Source organism: Plectropomus leopardus, chromosome 12 (assembly GCF_008729295.1).
Source record: "Plectropomus leopardus isolate mb chromosome 12, YSFRI_Pleo_2.0, whole genome shotgun sequence".
Lineage (NCBI taxonomy): Eukaryota > Metazoa > Chordata > Actinopteri > Perciformes > Serranidae > Plectropomus > Plectropomus leopardus.
The window spans coordinates 23370981-23396103 of NC_056474.1; the positions used below are offsets into that span (position 1 = coordinate 23370981).

A 25123-nucleotide genomic window follows, 5' to 3' on the forward strand; every position below is an offset into this window, starting at 1 on the left:
CTTTTGCTCAATAAATCACTTTATTTGGTAATTGTCTTTGTTTTTGCCAAGCCTAAGCACCGGGCTATGACATTATAAAATGTCACATGCTTATCACAATTTCCTAGAGCTTTAAGTGACACCTTCAGATTGCTAATTTTGTCCATCTGCCTGTCCAAAGCCTGAAGATTCTTCATTTGCTACCATAAACAACTAAGAAAGGCAAATTTCACACTTAAGAAGCTCGAACTAGCAAATGTTTGTTTTAAAATGACTGAAACGATTAATCAGTCAATTGTCATTTAATCGACTACTCGATTAATCGACTAACTGTTGCAGCTGTAGTGCTTATATGCAATAAATGACTGATTAGATGTCTTTATGAAGACACTGAAGTTCAGGAAACATCTCCTGATTGATGGATAATGTTTTGTATCAATTTTTTCATTCTCCTTATCAAGGACCCATGAGCTGTCACATCCCAACAGCCTTAACTTGGAGATACAAAAGTCAGTCACAGTAAATGTAAAGCACATAGTAGGGGATGGAGGTCAAGGCAGTGCCACCATTAATGCTATTTGAGTGAAAGAAAAATATATGACAGAATGAACCCTTATAATGACGTCAGCTCCACAAAGACTGTGACTGACTTTGTCCACTGGACATAAAAGAGAAGAAGTGTAGGACTGCTAGCAAGCAGACACAGATGTTAACAATGACTTGAGCTTTACAGGTGTTAAAGAAGAAAGAAATGCATTCAACATATTGTTAGACGTGAAGGATACACACAATGCATTTAAGTGAGTAACGCTGAATGCAAACAGTTTTCTAGTAAACAAACAAAAGTTCTAAGCAGATATGTCTTCCAAACAGATTATTTTTTTCTAATAAAACAGTAACTGCAGTATGTGTGTACCTGTGTGGCAGAAGACTCCAGTGTACGCTGACAGGCTGCAGTCACAGTGGAAGCCGTTGGCTCTCTCTACACAGCGGCCCTGGTTCTGGCACAGCGAGCCGTAGCTGCTGCAGTGACCCGGGCAGCCTGGTCGAACGCCGGGTGTGATCTTCGCTCTCTCCTCCAAGTCCAGAGTGACGCCGTTCAGCTGCAGGGAGCGAATACAGCCCCGAAAGCCCTTCTGCCTGGATGCTGTGCCTCCTGAAAACATAAAAAATTTGTTATTTTTCCGATTTAGTTTCTGAGTTTAAAACTTCCTTTGTGGATGGAACAGCTATGTTATGGCTGATATCACCAGCAATCACTGTCAAAATATATAGGAATCAAAGCTAGCACTCCCAGAGCAAATATCTCTGTGTGCCCTTTGTTCCAGCCTTTCATTTATTTCTGTGTGTTGACAAGTGTGTGTGTTTTCTTTCTCTAGTGTTTCATTCTCCTTCTCCCATCATCTACAGCAGATCCACATGTCACCTCTGCTCCCCCAGAAGCTCCAAACTGTCAACACTGTTCTTATGAAATGACACAACGCTGAAACAGCATTGAGGCAACAAGCAAGGGACATAAGTTTCAACTACTGTCTTCCTCAGTCCATATAGCATCATTTTAGCTCTTAACTGGCTAACTAGGTAGTTGGCTGCCCTGTTGAAATACTGTCTGTCTGTGTGGAGCAAAAAGACAGATTCCATTCCCTTTCAATCACTTTTTCTTGCACCATCTCAAGCACTTCATTTGGAATCTGTTTTTTTTTCTTGTTGTTGTTGTTGCAACAAACCTGAGGGCACTGAAAAGATATCAAAAATACATGTGCACCTTTGCCCACATATAATGTATATACTAAGCCTTCCTAAGGCAGCAGCAAAAGTTAAGACCTGACAACCTGGCATTTCTGCGAAGATCAAACATTGAAATTATTGTTGTCCTCTCTTTGCATTAGGTCTTCAAAGTTGACAATTTCCCGCTGCTAAACAGCAGCTGCTTTTCACTCTAATAAATCAATGAGCTCTGTTCAGCCCCTCATTCTGCAAGTCCCAAAGTTCCAAACAGTGAAATATTGAAATGGGGAGCCATCATAAATGTAACACTTCAGAGGTAAAGATTGTAAAACTACTTAGATAGTCACTCTTAATAGATTCAGTGTGTCTATCCTCTTAACATTCCAAAAAAAATGACCCAAAGTGCCTGAGAGTGAAACCCTCAGAAATGCCTGCCAACTTGAAGCTTCAATGCTTATCCAGCTGTCAAACATTGATCATAACACATCAAGTGAAGACAGGCCTTGCAGGATACAGGTTAGATCATTTCTTAAAAAAAAAAAAGCATAATGAGTGATTTGTAGAGAAAAGTTTAAAACAAAGATCAAAGAGTCCTAATGCAGACAAATTCCACCTCTCACCAAATAAGACCTTCAAGATCAAGTGGGAATTTCGACCTTATATACAACCTAAGCTTTAACCAGTCAACCGCAGCCTCTCTACACCAGATCACGCTGTGAGAGTACGCTCTGTACATACAGCATGAAACCACATGGGAGTGAATGCAAAAACAATTAGTGAAATGAAGATCAAAGCAAGCATCAAAGGCAAACAGCGCATGGCTCACAATGCAAAGAGCCTCGACCTGCAGGAACAGAAAGCGTTAGAAATTGCAAATAGAGAAAATTAACCTAGAACTGGAGGGTCTGCAGAAGAAAACACCAAAGCAGAGAGAGTTTCAACTACTTAAAGCACAGCCTCCGTTCTGAGAGGACGTGGAAGCAGGATATTATGCAATAAAGCACACACCAGATAGAGCCATCTGCCATATATTTGTGAGGTTGAAATCAAATTAATGATCAATTAGGTTTACAGATAATTCATTTTAGCAACACCAGTGCTCCAAAGCTCCAAGGATAGCAATGTTGGTCTGCCAATCAGTTTAAAAGTTGGTCCAAACATCTTTATAGCTATTACATATGTATTACTTGATAGTGTAAAAGTCACCTATTTAAATTCATAGATCCATGCAAACCATTTTATCACTGGTGCTTCTGCTTTAATAGCATCTAAATCAAAAAACTTTTGAATGCATTTGTCAGAGCGAGTGCAATTTGTACCAGTTTTTGTGCTGTCACAGAAATAGGGTCTATTATGAAGTTTTGATTTAATCATGAGGATTTACAAAGTTTAAATCAGTCAATATGGGCAGCATGGTGGTGCAGTGATTAGCACTGTTGGTGTCTGGGTTCAAACTCTGTTGGTGACTGAGGCTCTTCTGTGTGGTCTTTCTTTGTGTCAGCGAGGTTTTCTTTTTCCAGGTTCAAAGTCTGATTAGGTTAACTGTTGAGTCTAAATTGCCCAAAGGTGTAAATATGAAAGGGAATCTCTATATGTCCGCCCTATGATACATTGGCGACCTTGTTGTACCCCATATTTTGCCCAATGTCAGCTGGGATAGACTCCAGCCCCAAGTAAAGTGACTTTAAACTGCCGTAGGTGTGGGAGTGGGCATGAATGGTTGCCTAGCTCGAGGCTACATTCAGGCAAGGTGCAGGCCATTCAGATCTTGAAAACAGCCTGTCTGCACTCTTATTTGCAAATAATCAGTTTGGATTTGTGTTTTCAGACCATGGGTGTATAAAGAATTCTGGATATGGCGTTAAGAGCGGGGCCTTGTGCATTCCTATGAAAGCTGCTCGATAGCACATGAAGCCAAAATGGTTCAACTACCACACATAAAATTACCCGAATGATTGGTGCTGCTTCGACACTGTGTGGCCCATAGAAAAAGGACACTCGAGACTTCAACAGGCTTGACAGGCTACATCAGGATTAGAGCTACTTTAATTTGACTGCAGATAAAATGATTTAATTTCGCTGCTCTTACAGACCTTTTTAATTGTTATCAGACTGAATTCAGTCCAGACATCACAGCTACGGTAACGACAGTTACTACAATGCAAAGCTGGTGATGCAGCTTTTTCTATGTGTGAAATTGAGGTCAATCATTTCGCCCTCCAAACAATTTATTGTGGCATCTGTCCACAGACTGTTGTCCCTCCCAACCCTAAAGAGATGAAGCAGTTATACTAAATGGATGGATATTGACCAACACCTCCAAGCATGACAATTAGAATAGTTCTCTTTTAAACTAAATAAAAAATAGTGTCTCTTAACAATGCCACTCGCAGGATACAGCAAGCGAATATCTCAACACACCAGCTAACAGGGATGCCAACGCAGCACCAAGAAGCTACTGGTTATCTGCCCAAACCAGGCAATACAACAAGTAATGTGAAATGCTGCTTGGAATGAATGTAAAAACCTATTACTTGAAATTGCTGCGTTTGAGTATTTCACACCTACAAATATCAGGCAATAAAGGAAGTGGAAAAGCAATCCTATGGCTTATAAATCCATGCAGGGCAATAACATGGGTTATTAATTAAAACTATGTAACTCATTGCCTTATAAATCTCTGGAAGGAATAATTAAGGCTCATAAATATACATTGTTTAATGAGTTATGGCTTATGAATTTATGGTGGCGACACAATTTGTAAAACTAAGACTGACTTTTAAGTCTGTGAAGGTCTCATGCACCGCATGTGATTACATAGTTCGATGTTTGTTTGTCGACGGCAGGATTACAGCTTATAAATAAAGATGTACATAATCTCATAGTTTGTACAGCAATGTTGTGGCTTATGATTACATGCAGGCTGGGTTGATATGAATGCTTATTACTGTGTATTTTACACTGTGTATTTTATTTTTAGACAGTTCATACAGTCAGTGCTCTAAATAGCTTCCTCAAGGACAATTTTACAGAAACAGTAAACATTGTACTTGTTTACCGTTTTCACGCTAAACAAGGAGGATGGAAATTCTTCATTCTAGCATGTCAAATCAAGACCATAGAGTCAAATACCTTAATACAAGCATCCATTCTGGGAAATAACACCAGCACATTTTCTGATACTGATAATTCAGAGGTAAACATATATGGGTTTAGGCTAATGCTGGTGACCTCAGAGCACATTATTCAGTCAATCAATATTCGCCTTGATTTCCCTGATGCTCATTTCATCCAATCTCATCACTGTTTGCTGTTTCCCCCCCATGGTGGGTGTTTACTGATGAGAAGTGACAAACATAATATCTGCAGAATGATAAAACCTGAAAATAAATGATGGATTTTCATTATTTTTTCCCCTGTAGCTCTACTGTGAGGTCACATGTAGAATTCAGATTGTGGTATTGGACTGATAAGGTTGAGTTAAACAGGTCTGCAGCATTGATGACATTTGTTTTAGAGGTTTTTCTGATGGTTAATTATATGACTGCCTAATGAATCAATTACAGATTCAGCTTCATTTACAGATTACTTAAAGACTCTCAATGCAAGAAATCACATCACTACTACACTATACATTACTGCTCCCTGATGCATGCTATATTTATAAAACTTGATGATTGTTCATGGTCAGAAACCATCGACTCAGCACTTTCCATTCAGTAGTGCTGAGCAGCTCATGGCATTTAACCAATAGCAGTTTAGTACTTTGAAACACAATATTTATTTTCTTTTCAGAGTAAGAGGACTCTGTAAGAAGAGGTCAGGCCTGCTGCTGTCTTGGGACTTGAATCTTAGTGTACCCAGAGTTTATACTGTACGGCCATGAATGGAGATGCAGGAAAAGCCCTATAGCATAGATATGCATCTTTCATTTCCTGTACCATTGAGCAGACAACAAGAATCAGTCAATAGTGGACTAACATATGTCATAATAAGATAATATTTAAGCTTTTTTTTTTGAGGATTTCATCTCAGTGTGACAGAGACACACAGCACTATAGGATCATGTACTTCTTGTTACTAAATTTTTGGATTGTACTGAATCCCCTGTATGTGAATGTGACCAACTCGCATCTTCCCTATTTATAACAAATGAATGAAAATTAGTCAGTAACATTTTAGCATATGAGAATGCCACAATGATTTTGGGTGCAAATAAGTACATATTTCCATACACCTTGTTGTTCATTAAAATCAATTAAATGTAAATCCCATTCATGTCCTTTAACTTCCAAATAATACTTACAATATTTTTTCATCTCTCTTATTTTATTTTTAATGTTTTCACCAAGGAATTCTGTAAGTTCTGTAGATAATGCTCCACAGCACTTGTAGTGGTCAAAAATGTCACAAGGTCACTAACAAACTAAAGACACAAAAAGAACATTTAACTAACTAACACTCTGTAACCACACAGAAGTGCATTGCACTGAACAATCAATCTGGAAAGTCATTGCAGGCTATTACACTACTGATTTTCTTCTTTTTTTTTTAGTATCTCGTGTGCTCAAGTTACTTGATGCACAGTTTTGGTTGTGAGCTATACAAAGGATCAACAGTTGATGGCAGTACTGTGCTTCATAGTGTAACAATGTCCCATCAAAGACTGGGAAGATATCGTAACAATATAGGTTTCAAATTCTCACGAACCCTGGCTGTTCAAATGTTTTTATGGGGAAAGAGATGAAACTAACTTATGTATTAGGCTTTGGAGCATTTTAGGATTCACATAATGCAGTTTTTTTAATATAAAGGTATACTATGCACAGTTGTTGGTTGCTGTCTGTAAACACGCTTGTCAATGAAAGTGAAAATAAAAACCAACCTGAGATTCATCTTTGTTTGACATTTTGCTCTGCTGTGCATGTTTTGGCGCTGTGTGTCTTGAATTCCTGCTGCTTATGGTCTGGTACCTGTTTGCTACCTTTTAATAAAGCCCTGACCTCACCTGAGCGCTGTGCAGGTACACACCATACACATACCTTTTAATTGTTGTCAGTTTCTATGAAATCTTTTGAGATTTCCCTGTGATATAAATACACAAGAATATGAACTTTGTTGGAGGGTATATACTTCCTGGTAAAAATGACGAAAGACTCCAGTGGCCTCCTATATAAATGACATGTTCTCTGTGAAAGCTTGCATAATAAGACAAAGCTTTGTTCTTGGCTGTGATTCATAGAGTGCAGCCTGATGGGAACTTAAGCAAGAAACAGTTTTTCTGTTGGGTAAGACTTAAAAAAAAATACAACCGCAAGTTCTGTGATCAAGCTACTGACTTCAGGAGTTGCAGAGAAAGGAGCACTGAACCACTGGTTCTCTGGAGAGCGATAAAAGAAATGGAATAACGGAAACAAGGCAAGTGCGCATACAGTAGAAGTCAGTGAGTTAGAGAGATATGCAGAGACAGAAAGAGACTATTGTTTGAGTCCCACAAGACTTTATAAAGGGCCTTGAACCCATCAGCAACACAGCACACAGAAAATCACACACATTTATATGATTATAAGATGGTGTTTTTAATTATAATCAGTCCTTTAAAGAAGTGCAAAGCAAGAAAACAATGAGAGTACGGAGTATTAGGAGAACATCCTCTCACCTATAAACAGCTGGCTGTTGAGTTGCAGGTGGAGGTGTCCGTCAGCAGGAGCCTCTTGTGTGGCAGCAGGAAGTTCATCCAATCGAAGCGACGCCTCCTTGACGTTCCGTTCTGCTCGAACTCGATGCCACCGGTTGTCATTTAGCGGCACACTCGATTCCATGTGAACCTCCAGTGGCCCGTTACCAACATCAAAGGAGAAAACCACTTGAGTGGAGGCTGACAGAGGTTAAGACATGAGGGGGACAAGAAATGAAAGGAGATAAAAAGGAGGGTGATTGGAAAGAATGAAGAATAAAGGGAGATGGGAAAAGAGGGCAACAGAGAAGTTTCAAAACAAAAGAAGAAGAGGAAGAATTAACTTACGGTGTGAGTTATACTTAGATAAGCAATCAAATCCCATGGTAACCAAGTTCACTGCACATCTTGCCCTTTATTTACCAAAAAAAACACGATGCTATTACAGAAACAGACATTTTTTTTTAAATTCTTCCACAATTCTAAAAATGCTGTATTTTAATCAAACTGTCACATTAAAGAAGAATCAGATTTAATCAGACAGATAAAATTTGTTCTCTTAATCAGCCAAAAACATTTTCTACTTAGAGCTGTGTTTTCTCTAGGATTTAAAAAAATGCAAAATCTAAAAAGTAAAAAGTTGTACTTTTTGGAAATGTAAAACTTTGCATAAACTAAATGTAATGTCGCCAAATGGAAGTCTTTTATTGTCCTTTACTTTTGTTTGGACAGAAAGCTGATTCACTGGTGCTGATGGGTTTTTAAACACATTGAGCCAATGGAAATGGCTAAAGTCAAGAAGGTGTGCGATCGAGACAAACTTGTTAAATTGTGGGAGATTATGTTTATGGCCCTTGAGTTCTTTAAGGGCAGAAATGGATTAATTGTTTCCATAATTGTTCGCGAGTGCATGGTAATTGTCTGTCTATATATAGATTGTGTTAAGTGATAACTGGTAAATAGGAGTATGATAACTGTATGATGGTCTTCCGTCTTCCCTTTTTGAATTATAAACACAGACTACTGCTGTCATCTGCAATTTTTTGGCCGAAACACAGGTAACACCACAGTTGGCCATCATCACTACTAGTTCTTTGATATCAGTTTAGTGTGTCGGGCTTTCAAGGAGACAATTCAGATTTAGATTTGCAGAAGTCTCAACAAAGAAAGTACCAAGAAGGCCACAGACCCCACATGCCAGCATTCAATTAATGTAAACAACACAAGTATGTCAATAATGCGGATGAAACTCTGCTGAAACCTCACTTTGTGATTTAGGCTCAAGGAGGCAGGTACATTTTTTTACATAAAAAGCTGGCATGAATCTTCACTCTTTAGCTGCAGATTTACACACTGCTCTTACAGTCCGTTTCAGACCTGCCAAAGCTACCAATGGGAATAGACGCAGGGGCTTTAACAAGCAGGTAGGTTGGACTCAAGTGTATGGAGACCAAACAAGCAGATGGGGGAAACATAGGGCTCCCTGGAATGTAGTTTAATTACCCCTTCACAACAAAACAACAAAGAAAAAAGCCAATAGAGCCTCTACAAAGGCACACAGGGTACAGTTCTCACAGGAAAACAACAAACAAAAACCTAGAAGGTCTGGCAAGAAGTTATGTCCTGATTACATGGAGGAACTAGACTTCAGTGCCTCCTTCCAGACTGCTAGACTGTTTTTTTTTTTTTTGTTTTTTTTTACCTCAGATTGCTAAACCTTGCAGTGTGAAGGGAAAAAATGCCATACATACAACATTCCAGGTGGAGGCAGGTGCAGACTATTCTCAGGGCCTCTAGTCCCCGGCTGGTAACTTAGTGAAATACTGCACTTATCTAATTATGATGTACTTGAAGATAGAGATTCTACAAATAAAACATACAATAAGCTATAAAATGTAATGTATTATTACTGATTAAGAGTGTATAAAGTAAAAATGAGCTCTTCTGTTATCAGCTACAGCATAAAATGTTGCATAGAGGTACAAGTATATAGTAATGATATCACATTACGAAAGAGTGAATAATGTGTACTTTTGTACTTGATACTTTGAAATATTTAACTAATATTTCAAAGGTCCAGTATGCAGAATTTAGGGGCATCTATTAGTAGAAATTGAGTATAAAATTCATCACAATGAAAAATTCAGAGTCCACAGAGTCTGCCATGTCGTTTATATATAGCTATAGCTATAACTACAACATTTAAACACAACACAAATCTTAATTGGTTTGAGTTGAAATTCTAAAAGAGGCATTCAGCACAGAAATAAATAGTCTATATATGAAAGAAAATACCTAACCTGTGCTTTTAAAACTCTGAAATGAGGACTGAAATGTTGAAAGTTCAAGACTTTTAATTTGGTGTTTTTTTTCTGATGTAGGATTTCTTCTTACAATGGACGTTTTTTTACTTTCATTTGTACATAATTTTGTAGTATTGTTACAAGTAAAGGATGTGAATAATTCTTCCACCACTGCCCCTCTTTCCCCCTACTCTGAACCACCACATCATGAGTCAGGACCACGGCCAGCACCTCAGCCCTGCTGGTGCTGCCCTGTTTCAGCACCACGGACAGCACCTCAGTGTTGAACATCTGTATCTTATTCTTTCCACTCGCGTTCTCTGTTCTCTCCACTAACAACAAAAGATTTAGGAGAGTGCAGATGAATGAAACCATCATCCCTCATGTTGCAATAGTGGAAGGTGAAGATGTATCACTATGGGAGTAAAAAGCAGGATGAAACACTATCCCAGCATCCTACACTAACTTCATTTGGAAATCATTCTCAGGCTCAGTCTCAGTGTTACAAAGAGATCTGAGGAAGCAGGCAACAGAGCAGCAGTATTCAGAGCTGGAACAACCACACTGACAATGATTTCCCCGAGGAGAGAGGCTGTTGGTGCAGCAGTGTCCCTGTATTACATTCTCTTGTATGTGTCCCTTCAAATCCCATTTCTAAAACAACTTCATCCAAAATGCAGCACAAAAGAACCACAAAACAGCAAACTAAACTAAAAAGGTAAAGTGAGGTGAAACAGCTTCAAAAGGCAACTACAGATTCAAGGCATCGATACAAGCAGTTCTGAGTGACATACAACACTGCTGCCATAAACATGCCTCTCATACAATCCGCAATACTGCCATAACCATATAAACACAAGGACACCTTGTTGGGTAATACAGCTATATTTTAAATGACACAATATATGGCAGGCTATAAACATACACCTCACACCCCGCCACATTTCCATGGCACCCATAAACCAAATAACACCCTGTTGGTTATTACTGTCATAATCTAAATGACACACCATGGGGCCCATAAATGTGTGTATTAGACACGAATCAATCAACAGGAGTAAATGGAGGGTCACGGCTGAAATGCCCCTGAGAGTTCATAAAACAACTGTCAAATTAAAAACAAAGGTGCAAAAAACAAAGCCCTGCAATGATTATGACTTCCCTTTTTTATGGATTTCACCTTGGTTACATTTTATCTGTTGTGTTATGAATGCACTGTTGTCCCATGTGGGCAAGCATATGTTGTCTACGGCGGCTTATGTAATGCATTCAGCTGCATTCTGTGGGGGAGGGAAATTGATCGGAAAACAACAAACAATGCATCCTAGAGCAGAACAAATTGTTGGAAACATGCAAGCAGTGAGAGGTAAAACACATACTCCATACAGCCTGCAGAAACAGCACAGCCAGTTTTATTCAGTCTCAAAAGTTAAGTGCTAAATGATGGGAAAAAATTTAACCGTCCTCTGTTTTGAGACACTTTAATCCAAGCCCTGGTAAACAACTTATAAGGATATAGAAGCATGGTTTTATGAAATGCAAGTGTTCACAAGCACCACATTTAAGTGAAAATCAGATTAAAAATGAAATTTAAATTCTAAAGTGTCCTCTAACTGCATATTCTAACAGCAGTTATATCAAGTGGTAACCTCAAATGCTAAAAATCAAATCAAAAAGCCAATACGAAGTACCAAAAACTGCAGTTCCTCTACTGGCCACATGAGGCTGGCTCCAAAAAAGAGTCAATACCCATAGACCCCTATGTTAAAATGCCTCACTTTACAGCAGAAACATAATTTACAGCCTGGTACAAAAACTAGTTTTGATCTATTAGTGTTGCTGCCATGCTATGAAGTACAAACAAACCATAAAATTATTAAACAAAGCAGGTATTATAATATATTGCCGTCAGAAATAATCATTAGAATATGTAATCATAACCATACTTAAACTTAGCAAACTGCCAATGCTATTATTACTGGTTCTAGTATTATGGTGTGGTTTGTCCAAGTGGTGTTGCCATACCCCAGCAGAAGCAGTTTCTTTGAACAGAAAATGCATACTGAGAATATTCCACTGGCTAGCTTTGCGTGACACTAGGATTTGTGGATGTTCTCATCCGTTGTTGACGGGAAACTTATTGTAACATCATATCAACAAAAATAATATGACAGGCCCCCAGGCAGATTTGATCCTCTTCAATATTGACTCCATAGCTACAGCCTTGGTTTAAAAGGCACACACATATCCCTTTTTAAGTGTTTGATTTGTATTCAGTCTTCACCCTCCAGCTCCTACTCACAGCTCAGTTCGATCCGGATGAAGTCTTTGATGCCCAGGTTTTCCAGGAACACACCGGAGGAGGCCGTGGTTTTAAACAGGAAGGAGATATCTGCACTTAGCTCTCCGTGGAAGGTGGGGAAGTGGAGGTACGACGTCTCCTTGTCGAAAAACGCAGCATTCCAGAAATTCTCTGAGAAACAATTTGAAGCTTCATTGTCAAAATATTTAAATGAAAATCAGTTTAGACACAAATTAGTCATCCCATGTAGTTACTAAGCTGAAAGCTGAAGCTTTTTTTATGTGTCAAATTTAACAGGTAATCAACAGTTACTGCCTCACAGTTGTTTGCCTCCACAAACCAGTAAAGCTGCACTTACAGTTTACATCCATGTGTATGAAAACATGAATGCTTCACACACATCCTCCCACCGACAGAACAGCAGATCTATACAATCAACACAGTGTGAAATTGGACACCCAAGACTGGTGTCAGCAATTCAGTATCTGACCAAATGTCTGCCCTTCTGTTCCTAAGATATTACGTTGAGTAGTGGTCAAAAAAGTGTTTTTGCAGAGCATTATGATGTCATAGTTGACCTTTTAGATATCATATGTCAACACTTCATTTTTATATCCTGAGACATTTCTGTGAAATTGTGTAACCATAAGAATATGAATTCTTGAATTCTTCAGTTATGGCCAAAAAAATGTTTTGTGAGGTCACAGTGACCCCCAAATTCTAATTCCTTCCTTAGTGAATCGAACCGGATGTTTGTGCCAAATTTTAACAAAAGATTCCCTCCATGTGCTCTTGTGATATGGCATTCATAAAAATGAAACAGATCAGGTCAGCGTGACGTTGAACTCTGACCAATGACCTTCAAAATGTAATCAATTCATCAAGTAGATGTTTGAGCCAAATATGAAGATATCCTTTACAGCACTCTTGACATATTGTGTTCACAAGAATGGGACAGACAGATGGATGGACAGTAAACCCAAAAATATAATGCCTCGGTGCCAGCTTCAAGGATTTTGTATTCTGTAGGGTTTGATTTTTAAATGAGCAGTTCAACATAAGAACTAAACAAACCACTCATGTTAACATGTTCATAAGTTTTAGAGATGCTGGTAGAGGGATTTTTTTTACCTTTCACCTTTGGGGTAAGCCACCTTGCTGTAGTTGTTGTTGTTTCCAGTCTTTATGCAACTCAAACACACAGATATTAAAGTGGTATCAATCTTCTTATGTAACTCTCTGCCAGAAAGGTAAATAAGAGCATTTCCTCCAAATGTCAAAATTTTAACTAAAAACATTTCTGGGCTGGAAATAACTGAGTTAGAAGGTTACTATGTGATGAAATCTGAAGATTGCGTGTTCTATGAGGATTTGTTTTTCACACAAAAACATTTGTTTTTGTGTTAGTTGAGCAGTTTGACAGAATAAACATGTGGCAACAGTAATTTCCATAACAAGGGCATTTCTGTCATCTTAGAATCATGGTGTAACTCTTTAACTACTGGAAACTAGGTTGGACTTACTGTCTCCATGACAACGGAGTGGCCCCACCCTGTAGGCGGCCTCTGACCCTGGCCTCTGGACGTCACCCAGCACCAGAGACCTGACCGGGAGGCTCTCTTTATGGGTAAGCAGGCCTGAGTCTTCAGCCCTGGAGGAAAAGAAAAGACACAAAAAAAAGCAGGAGATGATCGGGAGGTTTGACAAGAGGCCGGAGGAGTAGAGGAGAAGAGAAAGAGATGGAGATGTAGGGGGAGGATTAGGACAATATTAATATGTAGAAGAAGAAAATGGATGGATGTGGAGAATTAACAAATATACTCAGAAACCGCAAACTATGACCACTTGTTTACACAGATTTCTTGGTGTTTGTTTTGAATGTTACATCACTCTTGTGACAATATTACATGCTTTAACAAGCTGATGAAAACATTGCAGTGTGTAGGTGCAATCTCTCTGGGACCTATTTAGTCCTAAACTGAATTATAGCCGTCCTGACAGTTAATATCCATCCTTGGCAGTTTCTGGAACAGCTACTCCCCAAACAAGACACCTCCTGTCCATTTACGCCCACATGCAGCTTCACGCACTTAAGATAATCCGTCTGTTAGCCCTGCTGCTGAGGATAGTTGTGTATAAAAAATACATCCAGGATGAGAAGGACTGGAAGCGAGGAGTGTATACAGCACTTTGAGAGAGTGATGAAATATTGAAGAGCAGCAGCTCCAGTCTGTAAAAATAGAGTCAAGCACTGCACAAACAGTTTGTACTGGGAAATGATAGAAGACAGGAAGTGAGGCAAAGACAGGATTAGTGTCAACATGGGAGGAGGTTAAAACTGCTCTGTTTTTTTTGTTTTGTTCTTTTTGCTCAAATTATCCCAGTTGATTTGATGTTTGCTAAACTCATGTTTAGTATTCTAGAAAACGAAAATTGAGAGCAGAGATGGAGGACCTGGGTGAAATGACTTGCAGACGGAATACTTTTATCTCTCCGTTTCCATCTTCAGTAAATTCAAACTTAATGGAGTTGTTGGATTCAGAGATCTGGACCCAGGGAACCAAATGACGAGACTTAAGTCAGACTTGTCGCACATTTTGGGATTTGAGAATGGCTCGACAAACACTGATAAAAGACTAAATTTGATTTTGACTTATTCATGACTTGAGACTTGACCAACAGTTGAGACAGATAACTCAAAGGGACTTTTTAAAATGTTAAATATTTACATTTTTCCAAACCTGGCGGCCTACAAGGATGTAGCAGACAAGCATTGGCCAACACATGAGGCAGCTATCATGAATGGGGGAAGTCTAAATGTAATCAGATTTGGATTCAGCAGTTATGTTGTTGATGCTGGTAGAACAAAGAGAACAGCGGCATGCAGTTAAAAAATCAGTGACACAACATCCAACTTCGTAACTACAAATCACATGGAGACAGGTGTCTGAATGTGTCTTCTTTGCTAACTTACATGATAGTTTATTGGCTAGAAAGCTAACGTTTGACCAGATCATCAGAATTTCTTGACTCAATTGTTACTTGCTCCACCTGAGCAATGACTTTATTTGTCTTGCTTGACTTAAAGCACAAACTCAACTTGACTTCCTCGTTTCCTACAACAGTACTTTGGAACTTGCCTGAGACTTTCATGAAATATGGTAGAGTAGATGCTTTAACTGAAATGTGTAAAATTATATTAATAGTAATATACTCCTCTCAAAAGAGCTGTTACCTTGAATGGTGATAAAAATATGTAAAGAATTTCAGTACCACTCCATGCGGTCGGCATCACAGTTGCAGTAGTGTTGTGGGTCCACACAGTCGCCCTGCAGGCCGCAGACACACTGCTGGCTGCCTGGCTGAGCTCCGCCCCAATAAGTCTGGACACGACCGGAACCAGGTCCCCCGAGCCACCAGCTGAACGGAGAACCCTCTGAAACACACACAGCCAGCAACAAAAACAACAGATACATATTTCATATAGAAAATGTTTGTCCAGCCTCTTACATTAGTCTAACAATTCTGTTCTTACTATTTTGTGTAAATGAACAAAGAAATAAGTGCCAAGAGAGAAGTACTAAGTGCTTTACTGTTTAAAAGCAAGGGGATATGGATATTTATTTGTTTCATACCTATTTGAGCAAAAAAGAGACATATATAAGATAACAATAAGTGTTTAACAACGTCTGGCTTCAAAGTAACATGTTTTTAACAAGTTTTCTCTGATTGCTCAGACACTATCTTTGAAACTACTAGCTGTTTTGCCCTAACTTTCTACACTAACCACAAAACTAACCACAGCAAACTATTTTTTTTTTCAAACAACACTTGTGGCTTTAGTTTTTTTTCTGAATCCCAAGCAGGTTGCATCAATGTTTTATTCATACAATTGATAAACACACATACACAAAGGAATCCAAATGTGTAAAGTATGGATGTGTTTTCTGAACATAGCACACTACACACTATAAACACACATAAGGGGAAACATTTTTTTCATCAAAATGTTCTGACTCTCCTCAAATGACAAAAGCAAAGTGGTGTTGAAAAAGTATATACTCAATCTTGCCTTCTCTTGCCAAAAGACTTACACTCATCTCTCTGTCCTATATTTTGCTCCAGTGTCCTCAGGTTGTGATCTAAAGGTGTTTTCACATTTGTCAGTGTGAAAAGACAATTGGCAAAATACTGTGAACATTGATCTCTATATTGGCAAAGTCTCACTATTAAATTGCAAACTGAGCGTTAAGCAGATTGAGTTTGGCACATCTGATAAATGCACTGGTTATAAGTGTTGATGGTTTCAGAGATAGTGTGTCAAGAATCACTATTAGTGTGTAAGAATTAAGAAAAAACTGAAAGTGTTGCTTTCTTTTCCCTTCCCCTGAGGAAAGCTGTGGACTTTATCTTGGCTCTGACAGTAAAACTGAAAACGCTCTTTGGACAAAACCAACATTGAAGCCATGAAATAAAAATGTCTTCTATTGTGTGCGGCGAGGATTATAATATGAGAACATTGTGAGTTAGGGTCCAGGAGAGGTCCATCCCTTTTCTAACTCCAAAACATAAGTCATATAGACTCTCTATATTGCTTTTATTTCATGTATTTTACTGCAACTTCTCTCCTTCACGACAACAGTAAAGTATGTCTATAAATACTGCCCGGAAATACTCAGCATGTCCTTTCTACTAATGATCAAACACAAACTCCAGCTTTTTAAACAATTACACTTTATTGTAAGCCATTTTGAGAGTATCTGCTGAATGCCAAGAAAATAAAACACTCCATTACATGTGTTTCATCCCCTTCTTCCCCCTCAACCCATCTGTTTGCACCAGACTGCTACTTTTTTTCATTTCTTTGCTACAACCAGACAGGACATGGATAAGGGATTATAATGCATGAGATAACTGTTGAAATTATCTAAGTAAAACTTCGATCAAGAATATTTTTCAGTCCGCTTTGTTGTTGGCAGTGTTTTGCCACAAGTAAACATTGTTCTTCACAGCATTATGGTCAATTAATGACTTGTAAACTTGATAGAGACAGAGAAACAGTGAGAACACCTTTGGAAAAAAAAACAGACAAACTTAATTGGGCTCAGTCTAAAAGAAGGAGATGTTTAAACAAATTGCACAGAATCCCTTCGCCTGGCTCACTCGTAAAAAGGAAGAAAATCCTTGGAGCCTGATTAAGTCTGCAGCAATGAGCATAACAATCATGTTGTTTTGTCTGGTAGAGTGAGAAAGATGTGTGGAGCCGCAGGGAGTTGGATTGTTTTCTCCAGAGGTTTTGTTTTCGTGCAAAACGCCTCATAACTCACTCTGATAAAATTAGATTCAAAGACAGCAAAAAAATGTAGAACAACTATCCATGCGGTTCAGTGGTTACAGCTTGAGTAAATCATGTTCTTGATAGAAAAGAAAAACACTAACAGAATATTTCGCTCCTTTAAAGATGATGATTTGTTTTCCCCTTGTTTTGTCTGAGTTAAACCGTTTTTTTTGTTATTTTTTTTTCTGCTGGATGTAAATGAAGCAGAAAGGATCTTTCACAAAGCCATTTTTCATCAACTGGCTTCAAGTAAGAAAAGAGAAGCTTTGTATATTTCTGGTTTTAATCCCTGTGACAGAAATCTGAGCCAGGACGATGACAGAGCCAACTAAACAGGTACCTTTACAAACAGGTAAACAAACAAGCCCTTACCTGGAGTGTTGAGGAGGCGGGACTTCCTGCAGTGGTAGGAAAGTTCCTGTTCGCACTGTTCTGATTGGCTGATGGCGGCCAATAGTTGCTCTTCTTTAGTCGAGTAGTCAAAGTGAACTGAATACTGATTTCCACCTGGAGACACTTGGACTCTGGTCAGCTCTGTGTTGTTGTGCTGGATCACCATCCACGTGTTCTCCTCTGTAGACAGACAACACAACCACTGTGTAGCAAACAACACTATATGATCAAAAGTATTTTGGTTTCTACTTGCAAGTTAAAAAGCTGAAAATCAGGAATGGAAATTTTTCGGATTATTACGGATCTTCACTTTTAACTTTGAAGAGTAACTTTCCTGCCCTCTTTCTATTAAACATTTAACATAAGTGGAAAAACTTCTGCACGCTGTCTTGCTTAATTCCACGTCTGGAGTAAAATGATTTGCTCACGCATGCTATTTTTTGTGATAGTTATGGATATATTTCCATCAAAAATGAAGTAACATACTCCCACAATGTGTGTGTATGTTGGCTTTCATGCTGGTTCTTGCAGCTAACAACAGAGCAAGTCAATTAAGTGGTATTCCATGAATGGGGGTGGTAAACTAGCTCAAGGCAGTTTTACACTGATCCACCCAAGAACCTGTATGGCATATTGACTCCACAGGATGTCATATCCAGCATCAAATAGGACTCACTGTGGGTATTCAGATAGATGGCGCGGAGGGAAAAGAAAGATGATGGATACTCTGGGGTCTCTGGACAAACTAGGGACACATATTGAAGTTAAATAGCCTCAAAAAAGTCCATGTTGCATCAGATGTCACCTTTAAACCAACATTTATCAGGTAAATAGGAAGCCATCACAGTTTCATACTGTAAAAAGAGATTCTGGCTAAATTGCTCAATCAGAGTATCACTTCAGTAAGTCCAATTGTTGGAAACAGTGGGTCCACACTAATTCAGCAAGCCAGTGCACTACTTACTATGTAATGGCGAGGGCTGGGAAATCTGTTTAAATAGAGGGTAATCTGTCAGCCAGCAGTCCAAACCACATAATTGTCAGCTGACAAAACAAACAACAACGTTGGCCTACGGGGCAAATGCCACGGCAGCTTTCCTAGTTGACAAATAATTGCCCACATGGACAGTAATGTTCACAATCTGATTATATGGAAGCCTGAATGACATTCAGCCGTTCTCTTGTTTGTGTTTGTATGGGCCATGTGGTTGTGGTGACATAAACGCAGCTCTTGCCACTAAAATTTAGCATATCTAATCTATGGTAACTATTAAATGGTGTGCTGACTCCTCCTACTCCTGCACATGCCAGAGTGCTAATGGTACAGACCCAGTGACTTTCAAAGTGCGTGTCCCACCATGGGGGCTTCAGCAAATTGGAGGAAAGATAAAGGAAAATAACTAAAAACATATCTTTATCATTATGAATAAGTGAAGAAATATATTCATGAGTTCTTTTTTAATTTTGTCAAAAGATTATTAGACATTATTTTTTTTTTACATTTGCCGGAGTACTGTCAATGTGTTTTCAAAGACATCTTGCAAAAGGGGGTCCCTGGCCATAAGCTAATGTTCTTTGTGGGGGCCTTTGCATGCAATAGTTGGGAACCCCTTGTTTGTAACAGCTTGAAAAAAAACACATATGCCACCATCCACATAATTAAAAGAAGATATTTTTTCTTCTTTAAAACTATCAAAGTATTAGAAAATGATAAGACAATTAACAGGGTAAATAAATGTACCAATATTCATCATAAATCTTAAAATTTTTGTCATACAGAGCAATACACTAACATCCATATATCACCAAACTCTCATCTATTCAAATTTCAACAGTTATGTAAATGGTGTAGCACACTGATGCAGATGGCCAGAAACATGTAAACAAAGAAAGGAGACAAAAATAAAATCAACAATATTCTTTATCATCATGATACAAATGATATAAAGCACAAAGACATTTACAGACAGGGGAATGAATGAGGGAGAGAGAGATTGAAGCAGAGAAGAGGACAGAAAGAGAGAGTCTTGTAGAAAAAGGGGGGATGGAAGATTAAGTGGATCAGAGTGTGATGAGGATCATCATTTACAATTATGTAAATGTTAATCATAAAAAGTGATAATGAGAGGAAGAGCGGGAGAATGTGTGTGTGTGTGTGTTTATGTGTCACCTGTCATGTTGCAGTAGACCAGCTGCGGTTTGATTGGTCCGCTGCCATCCACGTCGATGTAAAAATGCCCCGACGTGTTGCCGTTGTGTTTGTACGCCTCGCACGACTGTTCGTACACAGCTGGGAACAAAATAATGAGATCAGCTCAACATGAATCACATCAACATCAACACATCAGCTGGCAGACGCACACAGGAGCCATGAGGGGATGAAGGTTACACACTGTGGAGGATTATGGGTGCTGCCACCACTGAATCACTGTCTCATAACTGGAGTGAAGAGAATCATCTCAAGTTTTATTTCTGCAGCAGCGTCCCATAAAGTACAGATTAATCCAACTGGAGAGGACGGTAATGACTGATGGGAGTACAGAGACTCCATAAATAAAATTTCAGACCTTTATCAGCCCTGCCTCTTCCTCTCTGACTCCATAAGTCTTCCTCCCTCCTCTCTCTGCCTCACTCACACACCGGTACATCCTCTGCAATCAAAGAATCAAGCCCTTCAAGTCAAATCCATATCTGAAGGTTCCCACACTCTGCTCACCTGTTTATCTCTCTTCTCTTCTGCAGCCAAAGGCCTTTTATTCATCTCATTCCCTCAGTGTGGTTAGAAAAAGGTTTTCACAGAAACATCAGCAATAAAAATGAGAGCAGAGGTGAACCGTGTGGGAAACTCTCCTCTTTTGGTTTCAAGGATTTGACTCGAGCAAGTTAGCACAGAGCTGGTAGACCTCACCAAAGCTCACCTCACTGCTGCGGTTTCATTTATTTTGTCAGTATTTGGCGGTTTAGTCATGGATACAGCCCAATTAACCTTCATCATATCTCTCACATATAAACAGGCTTTTTAAATACTCTGCAGTTGGGGACAAACTACCAGTGCAGCTATTGCATGTAGACAAAAACTCTTTTTTCTGTTCTGTTGTAGCACAATTTGCAGCACCAATACTACAGGGGGAAACCTGAACGACTATAATTACTGAACTATAACTTGTAAGTGCATCTGTGACTGGCAGATTGACGTTCAAATTGTATACTTGGACTCTTTGCCGTTTGGAACTGCCGGCTTGAGACAGCACTTTGACATGAATCAACTGACATGTGCATAAAAGAAGCAACAAAGAAAACTATGAGGGGCCTCCAGGCTGCTTTATTCAGTTTTCTTCCCCTAAGTGTTTTGCTGTAAGCACTATTGCTTTTACATTTTGTCCTTTAGGTCATATTTGTTGGCTCCTTGCTGAAATGTAAAAGTAACTGTATGTAAAAGGAAATTCATTTTCTACCTTTCTTGCACACTTTCTCTCACATTTTGCCTCTCACTTAATTTCAATTTCTATCTGTCATAGCTCTCTTACTCTTGGTCTCTCCTTGTCTAAATCTGTCTCCAGCTGTGTCTTGTAAAAGTGACATTTATGTGCCACAAATCCATAACAGCAAATACATATTGCAGGTGATGCATTTCTGCCCCAATTATGTTTCATATCAACAAAATCAGGAAACATTTGACTGGCAGCACATTCATTTCTTCACTCATGCATTAAAAGATTCACTCATAGCAACTAAAGCACAACTCCTGTGACAAAGAGCTGCTCCCAGTGACAAAATTCTAAGAAAATTCTTAGAATTTTAAAGTTTTCTAATAATTTCTCCCTGAAGTTAAGTCAAGATCACGGTAAAGATTCTAATTATTTACATAGCATCTTTGCCTAGGGGGGCTCTTTAAGTAAAAAACTGTTAGGAGTATAGGGAGGAGAACTTGTAAGGTGCTTCAGAGTTTCTTAAGCAGAGAAGAAAATGACAGAAAGATAAAAAGGGAGGAAAAATATTCTCTAAATGCTGAATGGCAATAAGTAAAGAAATGCTACAGAGTAGATAGTGTAGCTCCAATGTTTATGGTTGATCTCATTAGAGATGTGGTCGCATCTCCTAACGCAATAATACTATAAATGACAGGGAACACAACACAAAAATATTTACATCTGGAAAATCATCATCTATTACAGCGCAGCAGTGTGATCACGCAAAAAAAACGCTTTCACAGTTTTCTCATTCCAGGGCAGCAGACTTGACGAGCCCAATCAGTGTCAATGGACACACCTGTGCTGGTGTGCTCCATGCACATAAGAACAGCAGCAGTCTGTCAGTCTTTGACTGGCAGACCTACTCACCACACCCTTGCTTTCTTTGTTTTTGCAGCATTACACCCCTACAGCGAATTTTCACGCATCTATTCCCTAAAGTACAATCTGTTTATCTTTATATACCATTTCTGCCAATAGATGCCCCTGAATCCTACACACTGGACCTCTAAATATTGAAAAAAGTTACGAATGACCTGAAGCCCAAGATACAGCATGGTTACTTTAGTGATATTTACCAAGAGATGCAACTTTTCCTGAGTTCATTTGTTGCCAAAACCTAACTACAGGCTGAAATTAAGATGCAACTCTGACCTTCAGTGTCAAAGTCCCTAGCTTTGTAGCACCAAACATAAACCAGGCAGCATAATCCAGTTTACCTCAAAACTTAATTGGCAAACCAAATAGTATAACTTTTGTGCTATCATCAAATAAGCACTGACCTGCTGAGTGCTCTGCACCTGATGGGTACTTAAAAGCAACAGTCAAAATGCAAAAAGAGTGGGACTAACTGAAGGGTCACTGGTGGGTGATAGTGCTCAGTAGTAGTAGTGGTGCTCAGTAATAGTTCAGTCAGGACCTACTATCCATTAGTTACTGTATGTGCTGATGTCTGACTTACAGCTGTGGCATGTCGCTCCGCTGTACCCGCTCTCAGAGCAGTTACAGTGGAAGACGGTCCAGGACTGACTGCAGCGGCCGCTGTGTTCACAACGACTGGGAGAACACCTGAGAGAGAGAGAGAGACGGAGAGAGTCAAGAAGTCACCAAACTTTATCGCAAAGTTTCTTTTGTTTTAGTCCCCAACAGTATCCTGATAGACATGTGTGGGAGGATATATTTTTCTTGTCAAGACAATTCAGCAAAAAAAGAGAAATTGTATTGTTATATATTCTTTTATATATACTGAAACAGCAGTTTTGAAAAATCCATTTGCTTGTTTTGGCAGCTTAAACATTTGGAAACAATTCTGCAGGGTTTACTGCCAAAAACCTTTCAAAGAGGACGAAAACAGTCTATGCCAAAAAACACCTTTCATCCATTATTGTCAGGAGAACTTAACTTTTTTTGTTTGTTTGTTTGTTTGTTTGTTTGAAAAAGCAGCTGAAACATCATTTTGCTGACTCATTTATCTCACAATAAGTGAGCAGGCTTAGTCGGGATCAAACCTTTGCCCTTCTGGGGTTATTTTATAGATGATGATGGATGGTGATGATTGGCAAAAACTGCTTTCAGACTCTTGCAATCCTAACAAAAATAAAGTGTACTCAAAATAAATGTCAAAATGACTCTATTACGTAAATATTTCCATCAAATGGGCAGAGAGCATTTCAAATTATGTTTACCCAAGCATATTTATTTCATGGTTAGATGTGTGTAGGAGGGTTGGGAATAATGTAACTAGTGGAGAGAGAAAATATTTCATTTCTAACATTTGGAGGAGGTCATATTTTCCATTAAGGCAACATGTTGTGGGAGGTTGTTGAATTGAAATCTGAAAGATTTTGCCTCTGGTGTTGACTGGAAAGACCACTGCTCATTGTCCCTCTGGAAATTAAAAAATAAACTAACTGACACATTCTGTCTCATTGATAACAGAAGATGCTGACTTTTTTATCATCTTCTTTTAAACTTAGTCCAGACATAGTCAAGACATTTTTCAAATACACATATATAGTTTATAATTTTTATTCTATTATTTTGAGACCTATTACAATATCATCATTGTCTTGTTCCAAACTAGCTGCAAACATACGCTGTATAATAAAGAAAGACACAGTTCCTGAACAGTGAAGCCAAAACATTGCAATTGTCCCCTGATGGCTGTCTGCAGTAAAGGTCATAAATCCCAGCCCCATACGGTTGCATGATTTAATGTAACCACCAGTACGAGGCTGTAAAGCTGTGTTTGGCGTGGCTCACTGTGGTGACTTTCTGTAGTTTTTGGTCAATTGTCAGTAACCATCTTTTTCAAGACACATAAAAGCTTCAAAGTTCATGAGTGGGGAGATTTCCTGACATTTTATGTTGTAGACAAAACCTGAAAGTCTCTTAAGCTAGTGTTACCCACAGACCTTAGTTCAGGATTCTAACCAAAAACTTATTTAAAAAAAACCTCACTGGCTTTGAGACGAGGGAACCAGAGTTGCTAAAATGCCAACAAATGTTCTGGTTTTAGGACTCATTCTTGGGGCTCTCTATAAAGCGGGGGCCTGATAGATAGTATTGGTTGCCATTGGTTGGACAGATGTACGGGTTGGAACTCGATGGCAGACTATGGCTCTAAATGATGTCAACAGTGCAACATGGCAGCAGCCATATTTGGGATAATTATGGCTAAGTTTTTGTACAGTGGGAGTAAGTGGTGATGCGTTGTCCATATTTTTATACAGTCTATGGTTGCAAACAAAAAGAACAAATAAATAAACAAAAATGTTTTTAGGGACTCCAGCAATAGATTTTTTTCTGATGGCTAATTTTAAATAATTGACATAAATAATTTTGTGAAATAATGAATATCACCTCATGTCCACTCATACTCAAACACTTACTGTTGGTCATGTGACACCTGAGCAAGTTCCATGATATGAATGGGTGAAGATACCCTTTAACGCATGTTCCTTTTGTGTTTAAAGTTCATCCACAGTTTATTCTAAGATTATAAAATACATACTACTAAAATACATACACTGTAGGGCTGTATCTCTATGTAAAAGGGCTTTTTTGTCTTCTTTCAGCAAAGCTCAGCATCAGTTCTGCATTGTCACTGGGTCGATAAATAAAGACGTCAAGTGACCTCATTCTGCTGAATGGAAAAAAAAAGAAAGAGTACAGTGAGGATAAAATGAAGATACCTAGCTTTGTATACACATGGAAGCACCTTGTTTGCTAAATGTTCCTCTTCCTGAGCTGTGCATGTTACATCAACTTGGTCATTTGCACTGTGTGCACTTTCGTGTGACTTGTGTGCACCAAGAGCTTTTAAACTGTCTTTATATCGATTCTGTCTTGGCCTCTTTTAAAACATCTTTTTCTTGTTGCATCGGACCACGATAACAGTATATTTTTCCACTTGGATTGTTTCCATGGATG

General features: G+C 38.8%; 1 protein-coding gene across 1 annotated transcript in view; it reads right to left on the reverse strand.

Annotated features, from left to right (window-relative positions):
- LOC121951098 (contactin-associated protein-like 5) overlaps positions 1-25123 on the reverse strand; it is a 70847-nt gene that overhangs the window by 20036 nt on the left and 25688 nt on the right. The window contains exons 9-16 of the mRNA XM_042497319.1: positions 22653-22759; positions 19891-20010; positions 17700-17900; positions 15263-15425; positions 13513-13640; positions 11990-12160; positions 7367-7585; positions 896-1135 (exon numbers count right to left, since the gene is read on the reverse strand). Coding sequence (XP_042353253.1) covers positions 896-1135; positions 7367-7585; positions 11990-12160; positions 13513-13640; positions 15263-15425; positions 17700-17900; positions 19891-20010; positions 22653-22759 — 1349 coding nt within the window. The remainder of the gene's footprint in view (positions 1-895; positions 1136-7366; positions 7586-11989; positions 12161-13512; positions 13641-15262; positions 15426-17699; positions 17901-19890; positions 20011-22652; positions 22760-25123) is intronic.